This window comes from Macrobrachium nipponense, chromosome 16, assembly GCF_015104395.2.
Source record: "Macrobrachium nipponense isolate FS-2020 chromosome 16, ASM1510439v2, whole genome shotgun sequence".
Taxonomy (NCBI): domain Eukaryota; kingdom Metazoa; phylum Arthropoda; class Malacostraca; order Decapoda; family Palaemonidae; genus Macrobrachium; species Macrobrachium nipponense.
Genome location: NC_087209.1, coordinates 20305487 through 20325486, shown reverse-complemented (window position 1 = coordinate 20325486; position 20000 = coordinate 20305487). Strand labels below are relative to the sequence as shown.

The 20000-nt window shown below is 35.8% G+C and overlaps 1 protein-coding gene across 1 annotated transcript in view; it reads left to right on the top strand.

Annotated features, from left to right (window-relative positions):
* Positions 1-20000, top strand: part of LOC135195284 (LIM/homeobox protein lim-7-like) — a 278819-nt gene that overhangs the window by 108171 nt on the left and 150648 nt on the right. The window contains 1 exon segment of the mRNA XM_064221543.1: positions 1154-1391. Coding sequence (XP_064077613.1) covers positions 1154-1391 — 238 coding nt within the window.

The following is a 20000-nucleotide window of genomic DNA, read 5'->3' as shown; positions in this document are numbered from 1 at the left end:
GGTCGTAGTTTTCTTATTTCTTGTCACTTTAATCCACCAGGCATTATTATGTAAAAGCTGGAAAAGCTTTATTCATGAACAATTGTTTTTGTGTTTAATGTCATATTTCCTGTATATGGGAGGCAATACAGGGAATTGTTTTCCGTAAAGGAAGTTCAACTCTGAAACATATAATAATAATATACTGTTATATAATTCATCATTGAAATAGCTTTTATCGAAGAGGAGTTTCCCATTTCTTTTATACTTGTTTTTGCGTAGGACGTCTTTAGATTAAAGTCATTTAATAATATTAAATTAATAATAATAATAATAATAATATAATAACAATGATAATAATAATAGGTAATATAATAATAATAATAATAATAATCATAATAATATAATAATTAAATAACATTAATAAAAGAACAATGATAATAATAAATAAATAATAATAATAATAATAATAATAATAATAATAATAATAATAATAATAATACTAATAATTATTATTATTATTATTACTTCTCTTGGGCATCCTGTCGCAAGTAATCTTGCTTAGCATATTAAAACCTTTGAAAAAAAAAAGCGGGATTATTCTTCATAGTTTTCAATAATAAAGATAATGGAAACATGGCAGCTTTTGATTGACACATTATAGTAGTAGAATATGAAACATGGTCATGTAGAGACTAACTGTTTCTTTCAATCGAAAGATAGCGCATTTGTTTTAGAAAGTAAAAGGCCCTAGTTCTTAGAGACCCCTTATATATATATATATAATATATATATATATATATATATATATATATATATATATATATATATAGTATATATACATATACAAATATCATATATATATATATATATATATATATATATATATATATATATATATATATATAAACTGGTTAAACTAGGATTCCGTCTAAAATGTTTCTTACCTCTTGTCGTCTTTGACATAAATTTAGGGAAAATTTCATGTTAAAAAATATTTTCTGTATAAGTTGGAATTCAAATGATGAGACTTGTGCTATTGTTTTTGTTTATTTCATCTGTTATTGTTGTTTGTTGTTGTTGTGCCCTATATGTTCTTCCCCCAAAGAAAATTAGTCCTCGAGGTCTCTGATACTGAGTTTGTTTGGGTGCGGGGTGTGGTATGCTTCCCCAGCAGACTCGGTGGGCGTGTGGGCGACTCTGACGAAGGTTGTGTCTGCTGCAGGCGGTAAGGTCTCCATCTGCATGGGTTGTGGGGCCGTCATCAACGACCAGTACATCCTGAGGGTGGCGCCCGACATGGAGTGGCACGCCGCCTGCCTCAAGTGCGCCGAGTGCCAGCAGTTCCTCGACGAGACCTGCACCTGCTTCGTCCGGGAGGGCAAGACCTACTGCAAGAGGGACTACGTCAGGTAAGGAGAGCCAACCGTCTTCCGAATAATAGGGAGAGAGAGACGTTCACTTGCAGATGCTGCCAGTTTATTCGCTGCTAATTTATTTTTTATTTCTATTTATTTTTCTTAGAAGGTAAGACTTCCAGCTTTAAAGCATTGCTTAGTTTAAGGCGTTTTTTCATATTAAAAAGAAATATAAGGTTTATTCTAGTATTAGATACAGAATTAGATGTGGCCCGGGATATTTCTTCACTTTTCTTAAGCAGTAACAGCTGATACATAATAAAGACATTCGTTCAAAGGTAAAAGTGTAGGAAAATGTTCTTCCTTTACATTTATTCTATTTAATCACTCAAGTTCACGATCAGTTTTGGCTTTTCGCTCTGAATAGTTGAATGGTGTTAATATTGATGGCGTCTGCTTTACATCTCAGAAAAATATAATTTTACTTTGTGACTAATATATTACGTTTATTCTTTTTGATTTGACCTGAATTTGTATTTCCGTGTATTTTTGTATTTCATTAACTAGCTCAATAGTTCTTCCATATTACTCCCATTTGTATTTATTTTCCTTTTATGTGCAATTTCTGCATCAGTTTTGTGCTCTACTTCTGCAACACTTTCTTCAGGCAGTTATGTAATAGATAAATCCTATTTGTAATACATAAATTCTATTTGTAATAGATAAATTCTATCTTTTATAAATTCTATTTGTTGCTTGCATGATTCTATTTGTAATAGATAAAATCTATTTGTAATAGATAAAATCTATTTGTAATAGACAAATCCTATTTGTTATAAATTTAATTTGTTGCTTGAATAATTCTTTTTGTAATAGATAAATTTTAGTTGTAATAAATAAGTTCAGTTCTATTTGTTGCTTGAATAATTCTATTTGTAATAGATAAATTCTAGTTGTAATAGATAAGTTATATTTGTGGTAGATAAATTCTATTAATTCCTGCGTTATTTCCATGAGGAGAATCTTGTCATTTTTGGCATCCAAGTTCCTAATTTCATGTCATATTGGTTTTTACGCTGCTTTCGTAATAGCCGTCTGTTTTACGCGTATGAATATTTATATTAGTAAATATATATTCCTTTGGTCATGAATCTCTTTTCATTAAATATATAACAGTTTTAGTGACGTCTAGCAGTAATTTCTAAAATCACTTTATCGCTAGTTTTGCTTCAGCACTATTCGTAATAGCTACAGTATGTAATTTCCATATTTGATTTCAATAATATTGGTTTATATTTCATAAGCAAAATTTGAATTTCGTCAGTGATTTATGATACCCCCATAACAAATTTTTATTTCATCGATATCGGTAATAACTATTGCTCACAAGTATTCAACTTCAAACTTCAGTCAACAATTTTAACGTTTCTCCCGCAGTCAACTTATGCTTTCTTCTATCAGTAATCTTTATGCGACCACTATAATTAATTTCTGTTATACCCACACACGGACGTACCTGCTCAACATTAAAAAGTACCACTCACAGTGTACCTTCTCCGGCGCACTGTAGACAGCATCAAAGGATAATTGCTACGCCCCTTCTTCCCTCGGCTGCATTGCAGCACCTCAGTGGCGTGATCGGTATGATTTTGGCCTGCCATCTCGGTGGCCGCGAGTTCGATTCTCGGGCATTCCATTGATGTGTGGAGTAGATGTGTATTTCTGGTGATAGAAGTTCACTCTCGACGTGTTCGGAAGTCACGTAAAGCCGTTGGTCCCGTTGCTGAATAACCACTGGTTCCATGCAACGTAAAAACACCATACAAACAAACAAACTCGGCTGCATTCCTTTTGGCCCTATTCCTATATTCGTTCTTTTTCTATTTACACTGTGCCTTCTTCCGTTTCTATGCGCCGTGCATAATCATTTGACTAACTTCATTCATTTTTACAATACCCTCATCACCATTGACTTGATTTGTTCATTTCTACATCACAAGAACATCTTGAGCATCTTCGCGGAAAGATTTTCGTTTTTCTTCCACAACCGTTGCTGGAGGCTTTGTATGAAGGGAGACAGGAAGTTGGGAATAGTCATGGGACAAGAAAGTGGAAATGGGACAATCTCTTTCTCTCTTGCAGTCGTCATTCTATTCTTGTTGTCTACGATTCGTTATGCAAAGTCGACTTCCCTTTTTCCTAGTCTCCCCTCTCTCCGTTATCTGTAAAAATGACTATTCCATATTACTATTGGGATTATCATGTCCTTCTTCTTCGGTGAAGAAATTTAATTAACGAAGCTTCATGACTAGTGGGTTTGTTAATCGTTCCTCTTCGATAACGGGTATCCTTTAACAATCACCGACTATGTTTATTGATAGGGTGATTTCCCCAATTAAAGTTCCTGAAAAATTTCCCTAGCTTGATCCGAATGGAGGATTTCCCTAACTGTCTTCTTATGACTACCGCAATTTCCCTAGGCTTACCTCGCTTCTAAGGTGATTTCCTTGATGGCTTATTGACTACTGAGTAACGGAGTGCATCATAAACGCTGTCGATTCCTCGTTCGTATCTGATCCTTCCCGAATCCTTGTCCCCTCTTTTCTTTCCCCTCGGACAAATGCCCCCTCGTCCAATCCCCCGCTAAATCCCACAGGTGTCGCGTAAACCTTGGCTGGTGGTCGAAGAGGTGCAGGTGCAAACAGATTGATATGTGCGTAGCCGAAAAATATTTACTGCACCCCCCCCCCCTCTCTCTCTCTCTCTCTTCGGTTTTAATAGGTCACGAATGTCGAGTTAATAACCTTATTTACATATGATAGACCCGTATCCTGCCTCTTACTCCATCCAGTTCAGTAATTGCAAGTTTGTTTGTGTCGGGGGATTTTACGATCTACTACGTGAATGGGCCGGAACTTGTTTTGGCGTTTGGATGTTCTTTTACCATTTTAAGGACGCCGTGGGGGGTGGGGGGAGGGGCGGGTTGGCTCCTGTTGAACCTTGCTTTCAATAGTTGTAAATAAGTTACCATTTTTTTTTCTCTTTCTTTCTGTCCCCCACCCACTTGTTGTACACTGTTTCATAGACTATTGCGTATATATACACTATATATATAATCTGATATATATATATATATATATAATATGATATTCTATATTATATATATATATACCTATATATATTATATAATAATATCTATATAATGTATATATATATACATATATATAGATATATATATATTACATCTATATATATATATATATATATATATATATATATATATATATTTAATATATATATATATTACAAACATCTCTATATTCAATACATTTTATTACAAGGTCTGAATGATGAATTATGATAACCCAAAGTAGTCTAATTAACTGCGTAAGATAGGAAATGTATTTTACAAGCTACGATTATACTAGATGCTTAATTAGGTCCGTAAATATATGGGGAGAACTGACATTTTAATCCCGATTTATGGGTGTAGCAATGTACACCCAGGATGAGATTTATTTTGCGTTGCTGTGTAATATATTATGTGATCTTAATTTCCTATTTTCTCTCGCACTTCTGGGCTTTAATTGATTTGGCAGAGTTTGAGGAGATCAAATGACAAAAAGCAAAAAAAAAAAAAAAAAGAAAAGAAAAAAAAAAACAATGATAAATAAATAAATAGATAAACAAATACCGTATATTTCGGCGTATAAGTCGACCCTTTAGCCCCCAAAAATCATGCCAAAATTAGGGGGTCGACTTATCTAACAGTAACAAAAAGTGAATCTTTATTATTTTGGCATATCGTACAGGAATCCAGGCTTTACAGTTGGCTATTAACAATGACAGCCTTGTTGAGGTAACTATGTATGTAAATACCAGTATTAAAAACATTTCACACTGTAATACGACAATAATAATACATTAGAACATCCATTACCTTAAATAAAATGAAAAAAATCTAAGTAACTTGAAGAAACCCTAATCGCATAGCAAGCGTAAACATTGCGTAACCATTTGTATTACAGTAATTGAGAAGGATGCGTTCACTCTGACAGTTTTGTATTTACCGGGTATTGTTCAAAAACACTTATGGTATGAAATCTTTATTTATCACTTTATGAAATAAAAAAAATTTGTAAGTAATAGTAAATATGTATTTAAAATCCTTCAAAATTACTTGAGTCATCGTCACTTGAATTAAACAATTCATCAAACAAATTATCATTCACGGTTTCAGCATAAGGAATTAAGGATCCCAGTTTAAATCTGGTGAATCAACTGCAGGTTCGTTTTCCCTCAAATGAGCCTGTTTATGACAGAAGAACCAATGGTCAAGGAATTTTCCAACACAATAAAATACCGGGACGTCGTTTTAACTACCCAATCAAAATATTAACTTGAGTGGCAGTTTGTACATACATATATACGTAGGCTGTTATGCAGCGTTAGTTAGCGCTTTGTTTGTTTACATTACACTCGAGTAACGTATCTTTCGTTTTGTCATTTCTAATCATATTTGCCGGTATTCATCTTTTATATATTACACAGATTTGTTAATATACCGAGTATATTTCCTGTATTTCTTATGGTAAGTAGAGCAACATATGTACCGTAATTACATTCAGGTTATTTTATATACGTTTTACCCTGCTGCTTATTTTGAGCGTACGGTTGGCCTCACATTTTATAGGTCGACTAATATACCCGATATTAGTTAAAATCATACAAATTTACTCAGAATTGGGGGGTCGACTTATCTTCCGATCGACTTATACGCCGAAATATACGGTAAATAAATAAATTATAAATTAAAAAAAATAAAATTAGCCCTCTGAAGCTACAGTCTTTTTTCAATAGAATTCTGATTTTTAAGTTAATAAACTCTACCTAAGATCCCTTTGATGGAAAGTCATACAGAATTGTTTGATAGTATTTCTTACGTAAAGTCTCTTATACTAAAGTACAGATAACTGAAGCAGAAAAGATCCCCGTTTAACTTGAGGAATCCTTTGAAGTTGCGCCAGATCACTCAAGCAAACACTTAAGTTAAGGTTAGAAGTCCCACGGATTGCTCTTCTCGATGGCTTAATTAACCCCATAATATGTCCAAGCTATGGAGGTCGTTCTCTTATGTCTATGACCTTTCCTTTATTAAGAGGCTAATTGATCGTCTCTCACTTTCTTCACCACCCCCCCCCCCCACCCCATATTTTTTGCTACCTTACTTATAAAGGAAGCTTTAACGCTTTCTATGAAAGCTTTTATTATTAATGTGTTTTTTTATGCCGGCTTACGTAATCGCGATATTTTACACCTCCCGTCGGCCTCACCGGTAAAAATTGGGTATTATTGCTGACAGATCGCAGGAATTTATTTATCTATTTATCTATTTATTTTATTTATTTATTTATTTATTTATTTTTATTTATTTATTTATTTTATCTATTTACTTATTTCATTTATTTATTTATTTATTTATCTATTTAATTTATTTATTTATTTATTTATTTATTTATTTATTTATTTATTTATTTATTTATTTATATTTTTAGGGTTACAGTCACTTGGGAAACAACAAAGAAAACTTATATTTGAAATTAGAAGAAAAAAATTGTGCCGTTATCTGATTTGAATGTTCTTATTTGACCTTGAATTTTTTCTGGTTACGGGCGCTCTTTAAAGATTTATATGTTTGTCCTTATGTACTGCGTACCGTGTTGACAGATGCTTATTATTATTGAATTTATTGAAACTTTTGAAGGTACATTTTTGACATGAACTCACATGTAAAATAGTTTTCGATAAGAGAAAGAAGATGACAGACGAAACACCCAAGTTTGTGATACAGCTGATGTTGCGTTTGGTTTACCCTCGATATCCTTATGAAAAATTATTAGAGCTGAATGAGTCTGTGGGTCCCAGTGCTGGGCTTTATGCCTAAATCCCATGTTCCATTACTTATGAAAAATTATAGTAAAATATAAAGTATCAAACGAGTACTACAAAGTAAAGAAACGACGTCATGCCATTAATCTCTGTTTTTTTTTTTGATGTTACACAATGAGATATCTTTTATACGTCAATTGTTTATGACATTTTCCAAAGCTTACAACGTGAAAGCATTATTTAGTTTAACAAGACCACTGGGAACTGATGAACAGCTCTCCCAGGGCTGCCCCGAACGATTAGAATTTTATTTACGTGGCTAGCAACCAACTGGTTACTTAGCAGCGGGACTTACAGCTTATTGTGGGATCCGAACCACCTTATAACGAGAAATGAATTTCTCTGGTCCAACATTGGCAGCAGCAATAGCTGGGAGCGAACTTGAACTTGTAACGAGAAACTAACCTCTGCCTATATTCTTTCAAACCTCTTAACTGTAAGAATGAGTTGTCAGCGAAATGCGAAGCGTAATTCAAACCCCTAACGTCCGTGAATGACTGCATTTTTCCGAAACTCGGATCGTGATTTTGTGCGCTTTTGTAAATTCCAGGTACTTTCCTCTGTTGACCTCTGTTGACGTAGTCCTCGTTGCTTTCCATTACGAAAAAATAACAACGTGACAATTGAAATCCCTCGTCTGTCAGAATACTCGAAATCATAGCGTAGGTTGAAGGAGAGCATAACGGTTCCCCGGCGTAAGTGCCACAACGTCAGTGCCACCGCTGAGTGTCATGATAATTACGCGTTTTTAATCTGTTTGATTAGTCATTAAAGTTGTCAAGTGGCGAGTAGAAGGATCACTTGAATAGTTGATAAACACTTCAGTCTCCCATCTCCACGCCTACGTACCTTTCCTCTCGCCATTTCCCCATCTCCCCATCCAGGTACCTCCTCCCCCATTATCCCCTCCCCCAGGTACCTCCTCCCACATTTTTCCCCTCCCACCACCCGAGGTACCTCCTCCCCCGATTTTTCCCCCTCCCACTCACGTTGTGGCCTTGTTGGAATTTCCTCTTCCTTCACTGTTTTCTCTGTTTTTTAGCCTGTTCGGAAAAATTGTCTTTTTCAGTTATTTTCTCTCTCCTGTTTACCTTTCAGCTTTCGAATCTCTCTCTCTCTCTCTCTCTCTCTCTCTCTCTCTCTCTCTCTCTCTCTCTCCTGTTTTTTTATGGTATTTGAACTACATACCAGTCTCAGCATTTGTTTATTTATATCTAATTTTAATCGTTATTCCTTGCAGGAGTTGAGCTCACCATCGTTAACCGCCCCCCCCCCCCCCCCACCCCCCCCCTCCTCTCTCTCGCCTCTCTGTTAAAATACTAAGTGATTTGAATTCAAACTTATAACCTTACCAATTCTCTCAATTATAGCACTAAGTTATTAAAGTTTTTTTTTTTTTTTAATCTCTCTCTCTCTCTCTCTCTCTCTCTCTCTCTCTCTCTCTCTCTCTCTCTCTCTCTCTCTCTCTCTCCTGATTTCTTATGGAACTTGAACTACATACTGGTCTCAGCTTTCTTTTATTAATCTCGTATTTTAATCATCATTCTCTGCAGGAGTTGAGCTCTCTCTCTCTCTCTCTCTCTCTCTCTCTCTGTTAAAATACTTAGTCTTTCAAGTGATTTGTGTACAAACTTATATAACCTTACGCCTCCTCTCAATTATAATATTCGGTTATTAAAGTCCTTTTATTGAAATTCTCTCTCTCTCTCTCTCTCTCTCTCTCTCTCTCTCTCTCTCTCTCTCTCTCAGAGGTGTCTGCCTTATCGCCGCCCATCCGATAACTCCGACTGATAATTAGATAACGCTCATAGACCATTAACACCTCTAATGCTGAAGAGAGCGTCCCGATAACGACACTCGCTCATCGCTTGTTCCGAAATCCGACAAGATGAAAGTTGCTCCGAGATTCTCTTTGAAGAATGCCGCTCCATCCCCCCTCCCCCCCGCGCGACAAAATGACTCCTTCACTCCCCCCCATCCCCACCCCCAGGTCGATTGGCCTCTCAGGGACACACGGATTTTTTTTTGGAGGGGCCGGACCATCTTTGTTTTCGCGCGGATGATTTTTTTGGTCGTTTTATTTTATTTATTTTTTTTTTATTTGAGAGTTTGATTTTTTTCTCTCTTGGTTTCGCCTTTGGTTTAGTCTTCAAGTTGTCTTTTTTTCTCATTATGTTGATATGTTTTTTTATTTTTTTATTATCATTAATGATATCGCCTTCTTATAAACAGGGTTTTCAAGTTCCCTTTGTTTTTACTTTTCCTACTCTTAACAGCTGTCTCCGGTTTTTGTTATTATTATTATTATTATTATTATTATTATTATTATTATTATTATATTAATTATTATTATTATTATTAGATTATTATTATTTCCACGAAATCTGTCGAGAATTGTCAAGTACTATAAATCGAAAATTTTCATTTACTTGCTCATCATTTGGTCTGTCATGGCTGTATGTCATTACTTCATCTCCTTTAGATCCTTCATCCTCTCTTTTCCTCTGCTAGCTACTCTTATGTGTGTACTATACTACGGTTCATGAGCATATATACACGTGTGTGCGGTGGTGTGCAAGGTAATCTTGAGCATAAATACACACAGGCATCATAACATACCTTGGTATTTGTGTGTGGTTACTTTTTGTTTACACACACACACACACACGCACACACACACACACACACACACACATATATATATATATATAATATATATATAATGTGCGTGTGTATACATAAGTGTACGTATGCATGCATTTATATGAACATTGCCTTTATATTCACTCCACTAGCATTCGTGTTCGTTATTATGTATTGTGCAACCCTTTCAGAATACATTTCACTCGCCATTAAGAAATTGCCTAACCTATCAGAATTTAGCTTCACATATTTCTATTTATTTCTTGATTTTGTCATTTTTTCCAATATACTGTAATGTAATGACATGGTCTCCGTGCGTAATCGTATGAAATCCATGTTTTCAGCAGCAAGAAGCGAAATTTATTTTAACGTAAAAATAAGTTTGACGATAAATATTAAATTCAGTCGTCACAAAAAGTGAGGTTTTTAATGGCATGGAAATCGTATTTTCACGGAATATAAGTTAACGTCAACCAGCGAAAGTCTGATTCCCAGCCACAGGAAAGTTTTTTTTTATTTTTTTTTATTTTTATTTAATTTTTTTCTTTTTTTATTTTTTTTTTATATAGCAGATAAAAGTTTGCTTTGTGAGAGCCATAAGTCTGCCCTTTCGAACCAGAAAATAAGTATCGTCTATGTAAGCGTAAAATTACTGTCAGGTTCAAGTCTTTTGTTCATGACTGAGCTGGTTTTATTGCCAGCACGGGCTCTTGCTCATAGAGCCGCACCCCGTAGCCATTTAAGTTCAATTAACCACGATTGTTGCATGAAGTACGTAGGCGTACCATTATACGTTACAGCGGTTTATGAAAATACAGCCATATCTTCGTGAGAATAGGGATATATCCTCTTATAAGATAAGGCTAATTATCATCTTGGAATTATCGCAAAACCCTTGTAATAATACGCTAATGTCTTCGTGGAAATAGGGTCTTATCCCTATGAAAAATACGGCAGTATCCTCGGGAACTATGACTGTATTATCATAAAAATATGGCGAGGAACTTTTAAAATATTGTAACATCTCCGTTCAAATATGCCGTATCCACGAGAGGTGATGCAGTTATGCTAATCGTCAGTGTATGAAAAAGTTCCATAATTACGTGTTGTTATTATTCCATCAGCCTTTATTTTTATTTGAATTTTAATAATAGTAATAATAATAATTGAGAAACAACTCCACAGTTATGTATATGTGCATATATTGAAAGATAATTATAAGTACAAATACATAACAGTGGGCTGTTTCTTTGATACTTCGTCTATAATTTACATTGCTATCAATTGATTGTAAAGTTTTCATCAGAATCGAGTGTTTTCACCTATTACTGCAAGTGAAGTAGTTTTTGTCGCCGGTAATTATGATAGTTCGTGTTGCCTTTGAAATAAATTTAGGATAGTGATAGAATCGACGGACTTGAAGACAAAAATTGATGAAATTGAAGCAGATTTTATCAGCATCACTGTATTGATAAAATGCTTTGAATAAGGACAACTCAAATCAATGGAAAAGTTAGAATTAATGTAATTTTGTCAATATCACGGTTTTATTTCATCATGCGAATTAGATAGACTTGAAGATAAAAATCGATGATAATGAAGGTAAATTTTGTCGGCAAAATTGCGCCCAGTATCATATTTTATTTGATACTGTAAGTTGAATAAATTTGAAGATAAAATGAATGCAAATTTTTTCAACATCGTTTTGACAAAAACACTACGAATGCAATAGGCTTAAAATTAAGATAAAGATGATAAAAGTTACGCTTGGTATCAGTATATAATATTTGATACTATGAATTAAACATTTGAGGGTAAAATGCAGATATAAATTTCGAAAGTGTATTATAGCACCCAGGTATTAAAGTTTTGTTTACTCCCCCCCCCCTCTCTCTCTCTCTCTCTCTCTCTCTCTCTCTCTCTCTCTCTCTCTCTCTCTGTGTCTGGCTCCTGTAGTGGATCGGATACTATTATGTAATGTATTTTTTTTTTTCAAATGCGATTCTGTAATTTTCTTCGTTGTCTACAATACCAACCAAGAAATCCAGATTTTCAGAACGCGCCTCTCTCTCTCTCTCTCTCTCTCTCTCTCTCTCTCTCTCTCTCTCTCTCTCTCATAAATTTAAGGAGGAGATTCATAAAATTTTTCACAGTAGTATTCATACAATCCTAGCTCTCTCTCTCTCTCTCTCTCTCTCTCTCTCTCTCTCTCTCTCTCTCTCTCTCTCTCTTGTACTTTGATCGGATCCAGTGCATGTAGTAAAATGAGAGTAAAAATCTTATATGTAATACAACCAGTGCCGTTTATGCTTCTATTTCCCTCTTTCCGTAATCCAACCTTGGTTTGATTGACGACTTAATTCCAGTCGCCAATGGGATCCGTGCGACTGATAACAATCTTTCCGATCCGGTTTCTGATTGACAACACCTGTCGGCACACCTGCCAATGAGGACACCTGTGGAAACCAGAACACTGAAATGATAAAATGAAAAAAATAAAAAAAAGAATTAAATGCTGGCTCCTTCGTCGACGGCATTGAGAAAAGATGTATGTATGTATAAATATATACATATAATTACATATATTATTATAATTATTATTTAATATATGTCATCTCTCTCTCTCTCTCTCTCTCTCTCTCTCTCCTCTCCTCTCTCTCTCGTCTCTCTCTCCTCTCTCTCTCTCTCTCTCTCTATATAATTATATATATATATATATATATATACTATATTTGATATATATGATATATAGTATATATATATATATCTTTATATCTTTCTTAATATCCTTTCGCTGATTTAAAGAGTCCTTTCACTTTTCTTCATAATCTTCCTTTCATTATTACGCTTCCTAAAAATAAATGTCTTTCCTTTGCTCTTTTAGGTAGCTACTGTTTCGTAGATTATGCCATTCATTTTCAAGCCTTAATAAAAATTAGATCCCTGTTATCCTTTTATTATTATTATTATTATTATTATTATTATTATTATTATTATTATTATTATTATTATTATTATTAATGGACCTTTGTTGTCAAAAATGACGGTTATGTCAAAGTCTGAATAGACGACAAGTTCGTACCGTTTGACGTTATGTACCGTTCCGAAGATCGACCAAGGTACCTTATTTTTTGGTCGAAATATGATATTCATAACCCCAGAACTAATGACGTTACTCACAAGAAGGGTAAATATATGGATTCACTTCCTTTGTGTTTTATTTTTAAAAAAAATATTTTATAATTTTTTCACGAATCTCGCCCGAGATTTTCTTTATTATAGAAACGAAAATCGAAGGAAAGTTAAGCTAAAGAAGTTTGACAGCTTAATACGAACAGGTGAAGAGTAAAGGCAGATAGCAATGCAGGTGCTATGCAGAAGGGACAGTACAAAGAATCTATAGCGATGATTAGACTATGGGTAACAAACCAACCTACAGGCTGTATCTCCTGACGTGATTCCTCATCTATTATATTTGTGTTTTGATATGTTTTATCGTTCATTCTAGGTTTAATATTCGCTCATCTTTAGAAAAGAAACCAGAAAAAAGTTTTTTACACCTTTGGAAAGTATCACGTACGCAGCTTATCTCAAAGAGCGATCTCCTTGACTCATTCACTGATTGAATATTACTAGAGATAGAAGATACATATATACAGTTGATGCATATGTATTATATTTGCTTCAACCTACGTACTGTGCAATCACTTGCTTGGTAAGCAGCTTTTATGGGACTATCCTAAAAAGATTTCCCTGACGTGTAATGAAATTGTTGTCAATAAATCAACCTGCCTCCATGCCAGCACGAACACTTGCTTAGCACCAGCTCGTACCAAACAGCTCGTACGTGACTCTTGTAGAGAATTTTCCCCAAGTCATTAATGGAGTAAACTTTCCAAAATGGCGCTTGATAAGCGGCGACTAATCTGTCACACGTGATAGTAGTATTATGATAGTTATATCGCCAAAGTTTCGGTCCCTAGCGTGATTGCGAAGGACTAAATATATGAGTGTTGCAGCGGTATTGGCTTTGGGGGAGGGGAGGGGAGGGGGTGTATAGAGAAGGGGTCAGGAGATTAGGGTCCCCAGGAACGGGGAGGGATAACTTGACGTAATTGGCCGTCGGGAATATTCAAGTTTTAGTAAGTCGAACCGTGGCTGCGTTCAGGAGATGCAGGTAGGTGGCGCAAATCTGCGCGTTGCGAGCATATGGGAAGATACGAATGAAGATGGACAAAATACATGGATTCTAATTAGTAAAAATATGCTCACAATCATGTTCGTGTTGTGGATCTATATCATTACTGACTTTATTTTATACACTCCTGCGTCAGTCAGCATATGCGCGTACCTTAGCACACAGACTCATATATGCACACGCTCTCACACATTTATGTTATATAATATATATACTATATATATATATATATAGTGTGTGTGTGTGTGTGTTTGTACTTGTGTATGTAGGATTTGTTGTATGTGTTATCTATGTATGCACCCGACGATCGATAGATAGATATTGTTTATGCGCTGGGTCTGGAACTTTTTAAATTTATTTTCGCAACATCATACAATTACAATAATTCATACATTTTCTGCACGTTTACCATTCTTAAAACTGACTATTTCTCATGTCAGAACAGAATTTGCTGTTGGTGTCAAATAAAAATATAAATAAAAAATTCTATTAACAAAATGTTCTCCGTATCAGGCCACCGGAACTTGCAAAACAGCTCTTTGCGAACGGTTTTCTGCCATCCCCGCATAGCGTCATCTGAACGCAACCGGGAGAAATATGACTTATGATTAAGTGGAAAACTTTTGCATATCAATATTCCTTTTCATATTTCGGGCCATACTCATGATTTCTAACCAACGAAAATCAAGCCGGATTATTTTGTATGTACTTAGGAAAACTTTTCCAGTTTGTTGGAACGACTTTTCGCAAACTTTGCTTTTATCGAATTAGGTCCGTTCATGCGCCTGGACTTTAATCATTTCTCCGATAATTGTTTAAGTTTATCACGAAAGTCGTTGTGTGGTTTCTGCTATTTTTTTTTTTTTGCGTGTGTGGTTTTTTTTGTGTGTATTTATTGATTTAAGTGATTTTTTAATTCTTTAAAATAACTGTTTTTTTATTGTGTTCATTAAATTTAATTGCTTTTTTTCCTTTGTATTTATTAATTTAATTACTAAGTTTCATTACGCACGCTGTAATATATCAATTTGTTTCATTTATGTATGCGTGGTTATTTTAACTTGCGTATACATTTTCCTTTATTAAATTACGTAGCTTTAATTCAAACACTTTATATTTACTTGTTTAACGAGGATATGGCAGCCAATACAAGTCGTTGGAAGTTACGTTACAAATTAATTGTCGGCAGCCTTTGTGACCTAAACTACACAGGAAATTGAAAGAGCCTCAGAGTAATAAATAAATACAAACCAAAACGCAAGTAAAGTAATGAATTACGAAAAACGATCATAGCATTTTAAAGCAGCGTGAATTTTAATTATGGACGTCCAGTGAACATAAAACAACAAAATTTAAAGCAATGTCAGTTTCATCTGATTCACCATAACTGTTGAATTTCCAGGAGTTTGCTACCTTTGAAAAATTTATTTATTTTTTTATTTGTTTGCTTTGAATTTCAGGGGTTTGATACCCTTGTAATTAATTAATTAATTAATTAATTATTTAAAATATTTATTTATTTATTTAGCAGTTAATTAATTACTTAATTGATTAATTAGTTTTATGAAGAACAAATAAAATACAGCTTGAAATATCAAATACTGAATACTAACTATAACAACGCATCATTTGCATCCTTCCCCAATTCCCAGTCAGATTCGGATCTCCCGGAATCCCCAAAATAAACAGTTTTTTTTCTTCTTCTTCTTCTTTTTACGACCCTTGTCATCTGGCGCCGTTCGATGACATGGCCGGGTCATGAGTAAACCAGGCTCGGCTTAATGAGTGCGGCGGCGGCAGCGGTGATATGGACCGCAGGAGGGCGCAGTTGGGGGCGCCGTGGGGCGGAGGTGATGATTAAGATATAATCGAGCGATAATCGAGGATAATCAGCGGTAATCGCGAATATACGGGTCAGTGGGGATCGTAGGTGTAGGGCCAACATATGGCTCCGTCGGGCTTCCTCCCCTGCGGCGATTGGGAGAAGAGAGAGAGAGAGAGAGAGAGGGTAAAAACAAAATCATAGAACATTAAATAAATATATATCACGCTTGTCGATGGAGGGCTTAGAATAAAAGGGGTATGGGCATATATGTGTTTGTGTGTAAAATTGGGATGTGTGTGTGTTTGTGTGTAAAATTGGGATGTGTGTGAGTGTGCGTTTGTGTGTGTGTGTGTGTGTCCACGAGAGAGAGAGAGAGAGAGAGAGAGAGAGAGAGAGAGAGAGAGAGAGGGATAGTAGTTATGTAAATCACGGAAACCAAGGAAAGATTATCTTAAAGGGTTTTAGGGGCATACGTAATAGTCAGATAGTTAACAAGAAAATGAATAAAAAAGTGAGATGAAGAGAGAGAGAGAGAGAGAGAGAGAGAAACGAACACACGCATACCCACTAAATTCTTATTATCAGTGCATTAGGTATTGGACATTCCTAAACCGTTATCTAGTGTACCACTGGAATTCTAATCAAATAACCGTAACAGTAACATGAAAGTAAACAGAGAGCAATCAAGATTTACAAAACATCTAAGATCCCAAATTAATCGATTATAAAGGCAGACATAATGTTTTAATGTTTTACCCTATATTGCCGTAGGGGTGATTCGACGAACAAATCTGATTTGAAACGTACGTGAAATATGCAAGACATATTAAGCTCAGGCTTTAAACTTTATTTTCATATTTCTTTTGATGAAATCGCAAATGACCAGTGAATATTTACATGCCCTTATTTAACGCTGTTGATATAGAAAGGCTCAGTGACGCTGTTAAGCTTGGTGTCGAGTGCGATAGCCTATTAAATAATGGACAGGGGTTACCGTTGTTCATTATGCATTGGCCTCGTCAGTACAATTAGCCCCAAACACACGCCAATGAAACCGCCCATTAAATTTGGAAAGCGTAACAGATGACGGAATCTGTCTCCGGTATGTAACAAGGAGGCGGCGGTGTCCGGCGTTTGTGTCTGTTTGTGTGTGTGTCGGTTTGTGTATATGTAGGCGCTTGTTCCATTTTGTGTGTCCTGCCTTATGTCTGTCTGCTCAGTCTGTCTGTTGGACCGCGCAGATGGTGTTCCACAGACCAGTTGGTTTTTCCTCTCTCTCTCTCTCTCTCTCTTTCTTTCATTTATTGTCTCTCACCCTCTCTTCATTTTCGATAATGTAGGTTTACTGAGCTTGAATGTCTCTCTCTCCTCTCTCTCTCTCTCTCTCTCTCTCTCTCCTTATTTTCGATAATGTTAGGTTTACTCAACTTGCATGTCTGTTTTGTGTTATTTCCTATGGCATATCTCACGGCTAGCCTTGTTTATTCTCTCTCTCTCTCTCTCTCTCTCATGCCTCTAACTCTCCTCATTTTCTATAATGTTAGGATTAGTACGCTTGAATGTTTGAAAGTCTGTTTTGTGTTATTTACTGTCGTATATCTGAAGATTGACCTTGTTTATTTATCTCTCTCTCTCTCTTTTTCTCATTTAATTTATCTTACTCTCTTCATTTTCGATAATGTAGGTTCACTGAACTTGACTGCTTCTCTCTCCTCTCTCTCTCTCTCTCTCTCTCTCTCTCTCTCTCTCTCTCCAGCGGATATAAAAGACAACGACAACTATTTCGCAAAGAAACGACCGAGTGTTGTGACGCCGTCGCCATAACTCCTCGGGCAGGATGACCCCGTTTGTGCCGCTGGGGAAAGATACGGTCCCGTCCTCTTATGATTTCGTTGTAGTGGTCAACGGAAACTCCTGTGATGATAGTTTGAGGTGGTAGTTTTTATTTATTTATGTTTTTTATGGTTTTGTATATGGTAATTTTCTTTCTTTTTGTTTGGTAGTTTTTTTTTCTATATGGTAGTTTCTTCTTGGATGATAGCTTTTTTCGATCTTTTTAGATGGTAATTTTTTTTAGAAGGTAGGTTTTTTAGATGGTAGTTTTTTTAAGATGGTATTTTTGTAGATTTTTTTAAATTTTATTTATTTTTTATTTTTAGGTTGAGCATTCATTGTGGTGATCAAAGAAAACATGCTTTTAGTAGTTTTTTTAAATGGTAGTTGTTTTAAAGGTCGAGGATTCGTTCTTGTGGTCATAGAAAAACATAATATTAGTAGTTTTATCAGACGTATTTGGAAGTATTATGGGATGAGGTTGCTAGCCTTACTCTCTGCCCTGTCGATGTTCAGGAGCTTATGGCCCGTCGACATGTGACTTTTCACTCTGATCGGATGTGAAGATTTTCATAAAATTCAAACTCTCTCTCTCTCTCTCTCTCTCTCTCTCTCTCTCTCTCTCTCTCTCTCTCTCTCTCTCTCTCTTTCATTTTCAAAGGAGCTTTTGAGATGCGTGGAGATTTTCTCTACAGCCAAAATAAATGAATAAATACATAAAAAACAGCAACTTCCAGTTATGTCATTTTCATGTCGACTCCGACTTGGTTACGGGATGATAAGGTCGCGGAGATAGGTTAGGTTAGGGGAAAGCCTAATTTCCTAACTTCCCCCCCCCCCCCCCCCCCCCACCCCCCCCCCCCCATCCCTTCCTCCCCTTCCACCCCCCACCCCATTAGCGCGCGCACGACACACACACACACACACACGGACCAAGGGGGAGAGCTAAGATTAACCCATTATTGAACGTTTATTATGTTGGCCATTTACTGCGGTGATCACCATTATGAAGGGGGTGAAGGGAGTTTAGGGTGTCCAGTGACTCTACCGAAAGCTACTCTCTCTCTCTCTCTCTCTCTCTCTCTCTCTCTCTCTCTCCTCTCTCTCTCTCTCTCTTTATACTTGCGTGTGATACCTGTATACTCGCGAACATGCAGATATTCATATCAGGCTTGTAAATGTACTTTATATTACACTCACACATGTAATGTATGTATGTATACACAAATACACACACACATTTATGTATATATATGTAAATTGTGTGTGTATACTGAGAGGTAAGATGCATTATTGTTCCGCTGTAGACTGTAAGAGTGATAGAAGCAGTCGACTAAACGTACGTATTGTTAGGACACTTTTCTTAATGATAGCTCGGGAAAGAACATTGTAAGTTTAGTCAAGGAAGGACGTGTGTGAACCAAGATTTACTTGAGAAGTACTGAAAGCGTGGCGTACTAGCTGTATTTATTTCCATGGACCGAAAAAAAAGTTTACCAGAGAATCAGTAAAGGAGGAATGAGGAAGGCGTTGAGGATGTTTGGTATACTAAATGGTAAGTTGTCGAAAGTTCTAATGTCGGATGTGGTGTGTTAGAATATGTAAACGTGAGTGACTGGTTTGGGGTAAAAGTGGGTGTGAGCTACTAGCCCGTGTCTTTGCCGGTAAAGTGATGCTTAAGGACATTAAGAAACGACTTTTAAGAGTGGATGTGAAGTTGTGGGGTTAGGAAATATTGATAATGCTTAATCTTTGCAGGTAATATAGTACTGATCGGGGATAGTGCAGAGAATCTGCAAAAACTAGTGCATGATTTTGAAATTGGAAACCAGGGAGAAGTAGCAATCAGCGTTGACAGGAAAATGAAAGAATTGGACTGAGTGATTCCTACAGGAATTTGTTCCGGATATTGGTATAGGATGAGAAAAGAAACGAATCACAGAATAAGTGAAGCAAGGAAAGTATGTGCAAAAGAATGGTAGCAGATTTGGAATGTGTATGGATATTAAGGTTGGACTGTAAGAAGGACTGTTCAGCCAACATTCCTTTGTGGAAGCAAAGTGTCAAATGTATACAATTAAGCGAAGATATAAAAAGAGCTTGATATATGAAGGGGAATATGTAACACTTAATTGTAGGTTCGAGTTGAATGTCGCAATGTGTTTTAGGAGTTCAAGGCACTGTTGATGGGTCTTCACTGTAGTTTATGAAGCAG